The following is a 13,768-nucleotide window of genomic DNA, read 5'->3' on the forward strand; positions in this document are numbered from 1 at the left end:
ACATGGATTTATGAAAGGGAAATCATATTTGACAAACCTACTGGAGTTTTTGGGGGAAACCAGTGGATGTGGTGTATTTGGATTTTCAGAAAGCTTTTGATAAAATCCCACTTTAGAGGTTAGTGTGCAAAATTAAAGCACATGGGATTGGGGTAATATATTGGCATGGATTGAGAATTGGTTAGCAGACAGGCAACAGAGAGTAGGAATAAATGGGTCTTTTTCAGAATGGCAGGTAGTGACTAGTAGGGTACCACAGAGATAAGTGCTTGTGCCCCAGCTATTCACAATATACATCAATGATTTGGATGAGGGAACCAAATGTATTATTTCCAAATTTGCTGACGACAGAAAACTAGGTGGGAATGTGAGTGGTGAGGAGGGTGTTTAGAGACTTCTAGGCAATTTAGACAAGTTGAGTCAGTGGGCAAATACATGTCAGATGCAGTATAATGTGGATAAGTGCAAAGTTATCCACTTTGGTAGGAAAGACAGAATAGCAGAGTATTATTTAAATGGTGATAGATTGGGAAATGGACCTGGGTGTCCTTGTACACCAATTACTGAAAGCAAGCATGCGGGTGCAGCAAGCAGTTAAGAAGACAAATGGTATGTTGGCCTTCATTGCAAAAGGACATGAGTACAGGAGCAAAGATGTCTTACTGCAGCTGTACAGGGGCCATGGTGAGATCACACCTGGAGTATTGTGTGCAGTTTTGGTCTCCTTACCTAAGAAAGAATATACTTGCCACAGAGGAAGTGCAGCAAAGGTTCACCAGACTGATTATTGGGATGGCACAATTGTCATATGAGGAGAGATTGGGCCTGCTAGGCCTGTATCCACTGGAGTTTAGAAGAATGAGGGGGGATCTCGTTGAAACGCATAAAACACAGGCCTGGACAGACTCGATGCAGTAATGATGTTTCCTCTGGCTGGGGGCAGGGTGTCTAGAACAAGGGGTCACAAACTCTGGATACAGGGTAGGCCATTTAGGACTAAGATGAGGAGAAACTTCTTCACTCAGAAGGTGGTGAACTTGTGGAATTCTCTACCACAGAGGGCTGTGGAGGCCAGGCCATTGAATGTATTTAAGAAGGAAATAGATAGATTTCTAGACTCTAAAGGTGTCAAGGGGAATGGGGAGAGAGCAGGAGCATGACATTGAGTTAGAGGATCAGCCATGATCACATTGAATGGCAGAGCAGACTCGAAGGGCCGAATTACCTACTCCTGCTTCTATTTTCTATGTTTCTATGTAAGAGGTGTACAGGTAACCTGCTTCCAGGCTCCTGTCCCTACTATTGAGTTAGCTGCTGGAGAGGTGTCTGCAAAGGATGGCCCTTGTTCCAAATCTCAGACATGCCACTGAAGGAGGTATTGACAATCTAGAATTCTCCCTCACTGACATGAGCAAAATTGGGAAATGCCAATATGCGATTTGTGAGCACCCAACATATGTTCCAGCATTCCATGACACTGTGGGCAGCATTTTACAGCTCCGTTTCGGTGGGGACAGGGCCGTAAAATGCAGCGGGCCATTATAAATCCCATTGACGACAGCGGGAACATAAAATCCCGCTGTCGTAAAATTCTGCCCTGTGTGTTGGAGCATTAGCCCACTCCACACTTAAATTGCTCGCTGAATGTTTCAGAAAAACTTACCTGACTACCATCAAATACTTGCAGTTTTACTATATTTAGTTATGCACTTTTGAGATGAATGGAAACAGGAAGTTAAAAAGTTCATACTTTGGACTGAGTTATGTTTAAATTCTTTATAATAACAGATCTGGGTTTTCATAGTGGTACTTCTGCCAGCAAATGTACTAAAATGCTTTACATGACAGGACGTTTAAGAAGTGCTAATTAAAATTTAGATTTTTGCCTATGTTTGTTAATGGAATTGTATGACATATATGCATATTAATTTTGTTCAACCACACTAAATTGAAAAATTGTGAAATATGAAAATATTGAAAATAAGGAATCGTTCCTCATCCTGGTAGCAAAATTAAATTAAATAGTAAATTATTTTGCAATTTATATACATGAAACTGTGGAGCATGTATGAATAGAATGATGTGCAATCGGGCTTTGGAAGTTCAGTGAATGATTTGCAAAGGACTCTAAGATGTATTCTAACTCATCAACTTGGATTAACACTGTTCTCTCAGAGTCAGAAAGTTATAGATTGAGGATTCCCCCCTCCATTTCTGGATGTGAGTATAATCGATGCTGGCAATTCAGTGTACGAAAGCATTATAACTTTTCAGGTAAATATCCCACGATACAATTCAGCAAATATGGAGCTCTCCTGCTGTGTTGGCCAATATTCCCTCAAGAATAGATGAAAGGCCACAGACCTGAAATCTTAACTCTGATTCTCTCTCCACAGATGCTGCCAGACCTGCTGAGTATTTCATGCATTTTCTGTTTTGATTACAGATTTCCAGCATCTGCAGTGTTTTGCTTTTGTACAATTTAATCTAAATTCTTTCTTGTTCAATAATTAACAGCACTGGCCTCATCAAATTAAAGCCACAATCCAAAGCAAGTACGGCAGCATCATGGCCAGAATCTTCCGTGCAGGGGCGGGCCCCGCACACCAATGCGTAAAATGACGTGCGGTGAAGTCTGGCGTCCGTCCCGACGTCACCGCACGTCATTCTGATCTTCAGCTCGGTGGGCGCGCCCGCCGAACTGTCAAAGGCCTGTTAAGGCCATAAATTACCTAATTGAAGTGATTGTCAGGGCTGCGCGTCCAACCTTAAGGTTGGCGGACAGGCGAAGAGCCCGGGTGGCCTTCGCATTTCTCATGAAACCTCATCCACAGGCGGTTGAGGTTTCATGGAGAGCTTATAAATTAAATAAAAAATTTTATTAAAATTCATAAACATGTCCCAGCTCATGTGACACTGTCACATGAGGGGACAAATCTGAATATTTAAATTTTTTATTTTAAAAATCTTTTGAACTGAACTTAATCTCCCTGAGGCACAGAACTACCTCAGAGAGATTTCTGCGCTCTTTTGCGTGCATGCCCGAAAGAGTGCAGGCCCCAACTCTCCCCCCGCCCACACAGGTAGCGCTGAGCGCCACACTGGGTGGGCCTTAATTGGCCCGCCCACCTAAAATCATGGGTGGCGATCGGCTCCGCGCCCGCACCCGACTGGCCCACCCGACATGGAGAAAATTCTCCCCCATATATTATTCCATGAAATTGTTTTTTAAATGTTTTACTAGTGTTTTTAATGCTCAATACTGAAGCTACTGTCGCTTAATTGAGATGATCTGATGAAAAGACAGTCTCATTTCAACTGCAGGGTGTAAGCTTTAAAGTGGCAAAGAGCCATTGTAAATCTTTGAGAACATGCTTTAAGGAATATAAGTTATTGGCAGTTAAGTTCTTCTGATATATCGTTTTTTATGCTTGGTATACTAAACCATTAGTTACAGCATGATATTCCCACTCCACTCATGACATCAAAGAGGACAAAAATTCTACAGAAACTGCCCGTTTTTGAGACATCCTTCTCCTTCACTCCTAGTAGGAAAATGTATCTTGCAGCACCTTAATTGCCCAAAATCGTACTCATGCAGTGCTGTAACCAGAGGAATAACAAATCACTAATTTATTATTGCTCACAACGCTTCCAGACATTTACCTTTATTCTGTAAGGATTGTTGTATTTTATACTTTTTTTTTAGTTGATACTTTCATACTGGAACAGAGTAATGGAAAGCAGTGTGAACTTGCTGATGTGGTTCAGTCTGATAAATGGATGATATAAAGGGCCCACATTGTAGAAAAGGAAGCACATTAAATGAAAGAATTGATGATTTACCATTAATTGTATTGAATGTATTATTTAAAATTCTAATAATACATTAGTTTACCATACTGAAACAAGGAGACCTTGTTACACTGCACATTTTTCCCCATGTAATTCAGTTCTCATGTTGCATTGACACATATACTGCAGAATAAGTGATAGTGCCTTGAATTCTGGTGAAAAGTCAGAATGTAATAAACAAGTATTGCTGTGCCTGTACAGGGTGAACATCTATAAAGAAAAAAAAATGCTATTTGGATGGACATTCTATTTTAATATTGTCCCATCAGTTCTTTTCTCATATTAAAATTTTAACTAGCAATTCAACATTAGTGAGTGGCATTCTGAACAGGCACATAGCACACATTCAGTGCTATTGCAGCCTGACCAGAAAAGTGGCGCACACCCAGCAGCACCTCTCCATACTGCTGTCTTACACTATTCTGAAGCAGTTACTGATATTAAACTGACAATTAATTGCAGGATAATAGGGGCCATAAGATGTAGGAGCAGAAGTAGGCCATTCAGCCCATCAAGTCTGCTCCGCCATTCGATGAGTTCATGGCTGATCTGATAATCCTCAACTCTACTTTCCTGCCTTTTCCCCATAACCCTTGATTCCCTTACTGATTAAAAATACCTAAAGACCCAGCCTCTACAGACCTCTGCGTTAAAGAATGCCACGGATTCACAACCCTTTGAGAGAAGAAATTCCTCCTCATCTCTGTCTTAAGTGGGTGACCCCTTACTCTGAGATTATGCCCTCTGATCCTAGACTCTCCCACAAGGGAAAACAACCTCTCAGCATCTACCCTGTCAAGCCCCCTAAGAATCTTATTTTTTCAATAAGGTCACCTTTCATTCTTCTAAACTCCAACAAGTACAGGCCCAACCTACTCAACCTCTCCTCATCAGAAAATCCCTCCATACCCGGGATCAATTGAGTGAACCTTCCCTGGACTGCCTCCAGTGCCAGTATATCTTTCCTTAGTTAAGGGGACCAGAACTGTTCACAGTATTCTAGGTGTGGTCTAACTAGTGCCTTGTATAGTTTTAGCAAGTCTTCCTTATTTTTATACTCCATTCCCTTTGAAATAAAGGCCAACATTCCATTTGCCTTCCCTATTACCTGCTGAACTTGTATGCTAGCTTTTTGTGATTCGTGCGTGAGGACCCGAAAATCCCTCTGTACTGCAGCTTTCTGCAGTCTTTTTCCATTTAAATAATATTCAGCTCCTCTATTCTTCCTGCCAAAGTGCATAACCTCATATTTTCCTGCATTATATTCCATCTATCAAGCTTTTGCCCACTCACTTAACCTGTCTATATCCCTCTATAGACTCCTTGTGTCAGCCTCAACGCTTGCCTTCCTACCTATTTTTGTGTCATCTGCAAACTTGGCGATAGTACATTCATTTCCCTCATCCAAGTCATTAATATGTATTGTAAATTATTGTGGCCCCAGCACTGATCCCTGTGGCAGGTTGCCATCCTGAAAATGCCCCCCTTATCCCAACTCTCTGTCTTTTATTAGTTAGCCAATCCTCTATCCATGATAATATACTACCCTGACACCATGGGCTCTTATTAAGTAGCCTTATGTGTGGTACCTTATCGAACCTCTTTTGGAAATCCAAATATATTACATCTACTGGTTCCCCTTTATCTATCCTGCTTGTTATCTCCTCAAAGAATTCTAATAAGTTTGACAGGCGTGATTTCCCCTTCATGAAACCATGCTGACTCTGCTTGATTATATTATGCATTCCTAAATGCTCTGATATTACATCCTTTATAATAGACTCCAACATTTTCCCAATGACAGATGTTAAGCTAACTGGCCTATAGTTTTTTGTCTCCCTTTTTGAATAAGGATATTACAGTGGCTGTTTCCAATCCTTTGGGACTTTTGCAGAATCTAAGGATTCATGGAAGATTGCTACCAGTGCATCCACTATCTCTGTGGCTATTTCCTTTGATATCCTAGGATGCAACCCATCAGGTCCAGGGGACCTTTGGCCTTTAGCCCCATTAGTTTCCCTAGTACTTTTTCTCTAGTGATAGGTACTGTATTTATTTCCTTCCCCCTCCCCCTTTTGCCCCTTGATTATTTAGTATTTTTGGAATTACATGACCAAATTTTGATAGAAATGTTCAGTACCAGAATGCCCGTACAACAGGGAGCTTGTTTGCTCCATACCAGATCTGCTGTAAAAGGCAGCAATACAATATCAACTGTTCTTCATTGTGCACTATATTTAGGAGCAGAATGTTACAAAGAAAATCACAAGCAAGTGAAAGACAATGGCAAGACAATAATGAAAATTGTTCAAAATCTTGGTGTATGGGTTTATTATTTCTAAGCAAAGAATGAGCAGAAACAAAAATAAAACAGAAAAGCAACTTGTTATAAATATTACAGGAAAATACTAAATATTTCAAGTCACATTCATTACTATTTCATCCTTATCAATTTCTAATAGCGAATTCAACACCCTGTTCACGGCAAAATAATACAGAATCATAAAAGACGGTACTCAATGTTTGAAATAAAATTTAAGAACAGCGTGAACCATACCTAAAATATTCATTGACCTAATTAACTATGGTCACATGAACTGAATAAGCTTTAATTCAGATTATCCACTTGCACAAGGAACAATTGTACTGCATTTCAGTGTAGCAACCTTGCAAATCTTATTAACTCTTTAAAAGTGTCATTCACTATTGCACTAAATAACGTTGATTTATTCAGCAGAGAATATATTAAGCTTTTTTCATTTCCATGCTGTTGCTGTGCTGCTTGATAGACATACTTTTAATATACAATAGTGAGGTCATAATCTACAAAGTTACAGGCTGGATTTGAAGCAAGTAGCATGTGGCATAACCCTTTGCTAAAGCACAAGTTCAGTTACTGCGCAATACATTGTCTGCTAATTATTGTGCGTTCAAAGTAGTGTTTGATGAAGGTACTAAGCAAGTTACATTTCTCATTTATTAGATAACTGCCTAATGAATGTACTTTGCAAGTTTGAATTCAAGGAGCAATATTGTTTTTGCATTTAAATGAGATACTGATTTTTTTTTCTCTAGTTTCAGAAGTCAAAACACTTACATTAACTAATTAAAGTGACAAACACAAATGTTTGTAAGTTTGTTTGCGGTATCTAATTTATATGTACCATTGATTCAAATTCATCAATACGCTGCTTAGTGTTTCCTTTTCTGATTTTACGATAAGAGACAGTGTTGTACCTGGAATAGCTGTGCTTGGTGATGTCAGGCCTCCTTGAAGCCCCTGGCCGTTCTTCAGCAGAATCAGTATTAGTTGGTGACTCTGGTTGAGAACTGGCAATAGAACTAGTTGAAGGAGACTCTGAAGAGTCATTTCCCTGTTGGAATTCCTCTGAATAGATTTCCTCATCAGCACCAGTATCATCACCATTATCATCAGTGTTACGACCTTTTACATTTGTATCTGCTTCTCCATTCTCCTGATAGACTTCTTCCGTTGGTAAAGGGGTCACCTCCTCCCCTGCAGGGACTAAAATTTAAATATTAATGTGTTTCCTGTGCTTGATATTTTGATTCTGCCAAAGATACTTATCAGTGTTGAGTAGCTGATATTGTAAATCAGCCATCTGGGTTACAGAAACATACCAAATATATTGAGAAATATAATTCATCTTGGGCAGTAGCACAAAAAGGCAATATCCTATCAATCACCTATTACAAACACCAACCCATATTCAGCTCCATTGAAGTCAATGGTATTGAATATTGGGGAGAGTGTATAACAGGCAGCAGATGTGATACCACCCATTCGATATTAATGCCCAAAATGAATTACTGTTTCATTATGAAAGGACCCTCCATTCTTTCTCATTATCAGAGGAGAACTGTATCATCTGACAATATTTTCATCCTTCATATTTTCAACCCAATCCTCTTAAAAGTTAAGACTGAAAAAACGAGAAGCAATTTGCTACATGATTCCCATTTGCTAGGAACAAGACCAAATAATTTTTCATTGTTCAGTTACTGTGCTCTGGACTTCATTTAGGTAGATAGGTGTTTCTATCCAAAGATAAATGGTAAGACATAAACATGAGCAATTAACCATAGTTCCAAAAAAGAGACATGTAATCTATTTTACCTGCTTCACTTCTCTCACCAACAGCAGAGTTTTCCAACAGACTGTTTTCTAGCATTATTTCTCGTTCTATTAATTGACATGAAGTTACTACCTCAGATTCTGGATTTACATCCTGAATAGTCATTACTGTAGGGATAACGGTTTCTCCTGTGGACAGAATGGCCTCTTCTGTAGATGAGTCCATTTCATCTGTAGGTTGATTCATTTTCTCAGCCGATGCAACTGTATTCTCTGCTAGTGTGACAGTCTGTTCAATGGGGAAACTGGTTTGCATTTCAAATGGCACGGTCATATCTAATGAAGCTTCCTGCATAGCCACCTCTGGAAGTAAACAGGCCTCCTCAGTACATGGAACAATCTCTTCTGTAGAGCAACTAATTTCTTGAGCAGTTGGAATAACCTGTTCTGTAGGTGAAATGGTTTCCTTGATACATGGCATGGTCTCCTGTCCAGGTGAACTGGTTTCCTGAACAGATGCAGTGACTTTCTCTGTAGAGGGGCTGGTTTCCTCAATACATGGAATGGTGTCCTGTGCAGATGAACTGGTTTCCTGAGCAGATGCAGTGACTTTCTCTGTAGAGGGGCTGGTTTCCTCAATACATGGAATGGTGTCCTGTGCAGATGAACTGGTTTCCTGAGCAGGTGCAGTGACTTTTTCTGTAGGGGGTTTAGTTTCCTCAATACATGGAATGGTCTCCTGTGCTGATGAACTGGTTTCCTGAGCAGATGCAGTGACTTCCTCTGTAGGGGGGCTGGTTTCTTCAATACACGGAATGTTTTCCTGTGCTGATGAACTGGTTTCCTGAGCAGATGCAGTGACTTTCTCTGTAGGGGGGCTGGTTTCTTCAATACACAAGATGCTCTCCTGTACTGATGAACTGGTTTCCTGAACAGATGCAGTGACTTTCTCTGTAGTGGGGTTAGTTTCCTCAATACATGGAATGCTCTCCTGTTCGGTTGAACTGGTTTCCTGAGCAGATGCAGTGACTTTCTCTGAACGGGGGTGGATTTCATTATTACATGGAATGGTCTCTGCAGCTAGAATGTTTTCCTCCCTAAGTGAACTGGTTTCCTCAATACATGGAATGATGTCCTCTTCAGGTGAACTGGTTTCTTGAACAGATGCATTAGCTTTCTCTGTAGGGGAGCTGGTTTCCTTAACTGCAACTGGAACATTTTCCTCCTTAGGGAAACTGGTTTCCTCAGTGCATGGAATGGTCTCCAGTGCAGGTGAACCGACTTCCCGAGCAGATGCATTAGCTTTCTCTGTAAGGGAGCTGGTTTCCTTAATATTTGAAATGGTCTTTGCAACTGGGATGTTCCCTTCCCTCGACAAACTGGTTTCCCCAGTGCTTGTAACAATCTCTTCTGCAAGGGAGCTGTTATTTTCTGTAGTGGATTTAGCTCCCTCCGTAGTTGTCATGGATTCAGATAAAATAAATTTGTTTAACTCACCAGTTGGGAAATTTTCTTCTGTTGATTGAACAGCATCTCCTGCTCCTCCTATGATATCAACCACTTCTGGTTGTGTACTAGTTATAATTCCATCAGCTTCAACTGAACTAGCTACAGTAGAGTTTTCTTCAGCCATTCTCTGCTCCCAACTCAGCAATGGTGTTCAAGTAGATTTTAAAATCTTTGGAAAACAAAAGTCACCTTGTTTCTTCTGACTACTTTAGCCAAATCAAAACTTAAGAGAAAGAAAGTGACTGTAAATTATAAAAAAGCTGTTTAAATGCTGTGCATCCAGTTAGCTGCAAGCAGAAACTTATAGGTAAAACCACCTAGTGAATGGCTCTCTGCTTATTGGGAATATAGTCAGCCAATCATCAATCACATGCCTAATTATATTCATCAGATCACACAATGAGGAGAAAGTCCCATTTTACAGTTTAATTAATACACAATGTAAGGAGTTGAGTGCTCGCCTGTTGGTGGCTCATTTTCCTTACTGCACCAGTGGTAAACAGTAGCCTTCACTAAAACTATAAATGGCTCTTTGTCTCTTGGTTCCTGTAAAATGAAGTGATTGTTCTAAATCTTTAATTCCTCATGAGTAACCACCTTGTATCCCAGTGCCAGGCTAAAACAATTTTACGTAGTCAGATTAAAATTCCCAGTCATACTGGCATTGGTAGAGTTCTAGTCATCTTAGCTACTCCAAAGGAGATGTAATTCCAGTGATATTTAGAAGTATTAGTGTTAGTCTACAGAGAACTAAAACTGATTTGTAATGTAGAAATATGTTTGATCAAATTAGACTTAAAAGCTCATGTACATAAATTGAGGTTATTCACAGCCTGTTTTTAAGAAAAAATTGCTAATCAAACGAGCTATACACTAAAATTGACAAAATTTTATCCTAAACGTCTTTGTTTCATGTAATTTGCAAGAAAATATTATGGGATTAGATTGAAGCACATTGCGTCTTATGGAGCTCAGATAAATAAATAATGTGTCAAATAGGAAAATCAGCAGAACTGGTTTTGGTCTCAGTACTGCTATTTTGGCATGAGTGGGATGCTAGCAAGATCAAAATTAGGTGGCAGCATTTCCTGTCCTGTTCCTACTGACATCCAATTCATCACTGTTTTGTGATAAACTGGAAAATTGGCACCAGCCCTCGCATCTGAAACAGGTGGGATTCTGAGGATTGTCTAACACTTTGATGCAATATTCATAATACAAATGTGGGCCCAGATGTTTGGCGAGTTGGCTGACTTGGGAGCCCTTTAAAAATGACAGGTGGGAACCAGGTCAGGGATTCCGGCAGTTTTCACCTGCATAGGAAAAGGGTCCTCGTGTACAAAGTACTCCCACCCTTGCTACCTCCATTGTAGGGGTGGGCAATCAAAACGCACCATCCACCCCACCCCCGCAATTTTTGTGTAGTTGGGGCCCCTTCGGTAAGAAAATGTGGTTCACCAGAAGAGTCAGGGGCAATGGGGGAACCCCAGTTTCAAGTGGGGAACCAAAAAAACAGTCACCCGCTCCTGGAATTCTTTCATTGACAGGCTTTGAAATACAAAAAAATCTGTTTTTTCAGTTTCAATAATTAGGTGTTGCATTATAAGGTAGTTGTGTTTTTACTGCAGTAATTGATCATAGGGCTCTGTCCTAAAAAGTTAAGTCGACCATTTCATTGACCAGCATTCTGTAAGTGCTGTGTTCCTAAGAGCACATTGGGAAAATTGCTCTTAAACATTCAAAACTGAAGGAAACACTGCTTGGCTACTCTAAGTGCCATGATACAAAGTGATTTAAATCCCCAGTCTTTTAAAAGTGGAAAAACTTCAGTAATATTCAGTTAGAGAAAAAAGCAGACAGTTGCTGCTGGACTAGTGATAGGCCATCTGGTGTAGCTTAGAAAAAAACTTAGCCATCTGTTTTTGCAGTTTTGATAGACTCCATTGTTTACGTTTCCAGTGGCAGCCTCCCTTCTCATAAGACAATGGGTGGAATTTTCCCAAATTTGCACTAAGTGCGGTAGCGGGCGGGTAAAATGACATTTTACCTATCGGCTGTGACGGTGTGTTTTCACACCATATCGTCCCAAACCCGCCTCGTTATTTATGCACTCCCGGGAAATACGCCATTTCCATGGCTCTCATTCACCTGCCCGCCATCACCTCGGCGCTTCATTACGCCAGGAGCCATGTTTAAAGTCCAGTCATAAGCACACATCTCAGTGCTTCCAGCTCACCACTGCTGCACGGAAGACATGGCCCTGAAACTGAAGAAGACTACAGCCCCCACGTTCAGCGACGCATCTCGAGCAACATTTGGATGCCGTGGAGGCCCACAGGGATGTCCTCTACCCCCGCTATGGCCGCAGGACTGGCAGCAACAGCACTAAACCCAGCTTGGGAGGTGGTGGTCAGTGCCAACGCCCTGCAGAAGAGGACAACCATGATCTCCATTACACCAGGATAAGTCACTCATCTCATCACTCAACTCACTCACTCAAACCCATCACACATCCATAGGGCCCGCACTCACTGCTGGTGCAAGGGAAATCACCATTCACACATACTCACTGTCATTGTCCTCATCCCACCCATGGGACCACTCAACACCCACATAAGGCAGGCCTGGCAGGCGTCCTGCTTACACTTTCTCCATCTCTATCCATGCAGGACAAACTGGCATACAAGAGAGAGAGGTCACAGACCGGTGGTGGAATGCCTGCAATCAACGTCTTCACAGACTTTGAAAACAGCCATCCAGCTGGCCGGTGAGGATCTAGACCAGTCCTGTGCTGACGGTGAGGTCAACGCTGCTCTACCAAGTGAGCATTCAGCAGTGCAACATTCATCAGAAAACCATGCCGTGAGTGATTAGTCCTCTTTCACAGGCCACTGCTATGCAGTAATTAATCGCAGGCACATCTGTCAAACAGCTGACAGAGTCCATGACACAGGGTCTCCAATCAAGCTCTGAAGAAACCTCTGAAGAGGAATCTAAAGGCATCCTCCCTGAAGTCCTATCACAGCGCTCACCCACACCCTCCACCAGCACAGAGATGCACACCTCGGTGGGACCTATCTTTAGAGTAGTCTCGGGACCACAATCTGGTGAGCACATCACACTTTCTGGTCCACAACAGGCGGCGGCAGGGACTTCCCAGGTCCCAGCACGCATAGGATTGCTGGAGGTCAGAATGTTGCTGAGTCCGAGTCAGATGACGAGCCTCTGGATTCGGTCATGTCACAGTTGCTCCTGCAAAGGCAAGCTAGGGAACAGCAGGAAGGGATGTCCGCTGCACTCCTCATATTGCAAGACATGATGGAGGAGTCCGTCCGTCTTCAGGCTGAGGTGATAGCACCGGCATTGCAATGCACCGAGGCCAACACTGGCGGGAGCATGGGACTGAAGTGCAAACAAAACATCAAAAGGTTGTTTAAATAACAGAAGAGGGAGTTCAGCCTACAATACCCTATATATGGGGTATCTTGGGAGTCTGTGATCTGACACAACCTACGGCTGTATGGGACTGCTGCATGCAACACCCTCCACCCCAGGCCCCTGATGAAAAGTGGGAGGACACCCCCATAGAAGGCCCCCCATTGGGGACCTCCGCCGCCAGACGGCAACAAGGCACGCCAGGGCGTGTCCGGGCGGCAGGCGATGGCAAGGAAGTGAAGGGTGTGCAGCAGCAGCCCATACAGGAAACCTCCGCGCCATGCTAAAGGACACGGAGGGCATTTCCACGAGGTGACTCAGGTTGTGGGGTACCAGCTCCCGAGGGAGGGCTTGGGGCCAATGTGGAATTCCGTCCTAACGGATACAGTCAGACGGAAGACCACCATACACCTGCTCCACCTCGAGACCAAGGATGGCGTCGGGGCCGAGCACGACTGTCCTAAGGTCATGAATGGCATTGGCCATGAGCTGGATGTCCACGGATGCGCGATGCGCCAACTCCTGTGGAAGCATCCAGCCCACTCCGCCTCCCAGAACATCCCCGATCCTGGTCATCCCGGCAGCCATAGCCCTCCTCTCCGCCAAACACTGAAAAGGTCGAAGGGGCGGATTCCTGAGCGGCTCTTATGATAGCCGCTATTCCTGAAAGCGGTGAGCTGTGTCACGAGGCGACCATGTTCCAGACTTTGATCAGATCCTGGTAAAAGAAGGGCCATGTCTGCAAGGAACCATGAAGGCCCCTCAGGTCTACAAACAAGAGCTGCACATCATAATTCAGGCCGTGCACCTGACGGAAGAAATATGTCGCCAGGGCACACCATCTCAGAGGGGGCTCGACGTTAAGGTATCACT

The 13,768-nt window shown here is 42.5% G+C and overlaps 1 protein-coding gene across 1 annotated transcript; it reads right to left on the bottom strand.

The window, feature by feature from the left end:
* Window positions 1–6,169: 6,169 nt before the first annotated feature.
* On the bottom strand, window positions 6,170–9,882 carry ermn (ermin). The gene is made up of 2 exons (XM_078552202.1): window positions 7,994–9,882; window positions 6,170–7,381 (listed from the first exon to the last, which is right to left on the bottom strand). Exons 1-2 carry the CDS (start codon window positions 9,582–9,584, stop codon window positions 7,005–7,007), a joined length of 1,968 nt encoding a protein of 655 aa, XP_078408328.1. The 5' UTR covers window positions 9,585–9,882; the 3' UTR covers window positions 6,170–7,004.
* Window positions 9,883–13,768: the final 3,886 nt, after the last annotated feature.

This window comes from Cetorhinus maximus, chromosome 11 (genome assembly GCF_964194155.1).
Source record: "Cetorhinus maximus chromosome 11, sCetMax3.hap1.1, whole genome shotgun sequence".
Classification (NCBI taxonomy): Eukaryota; Metazoa; Chordata; class Chondrichthyes; order Lamniformes; family Cetorhinidae; genus Cetorhinus; species Cetorhinus maximus.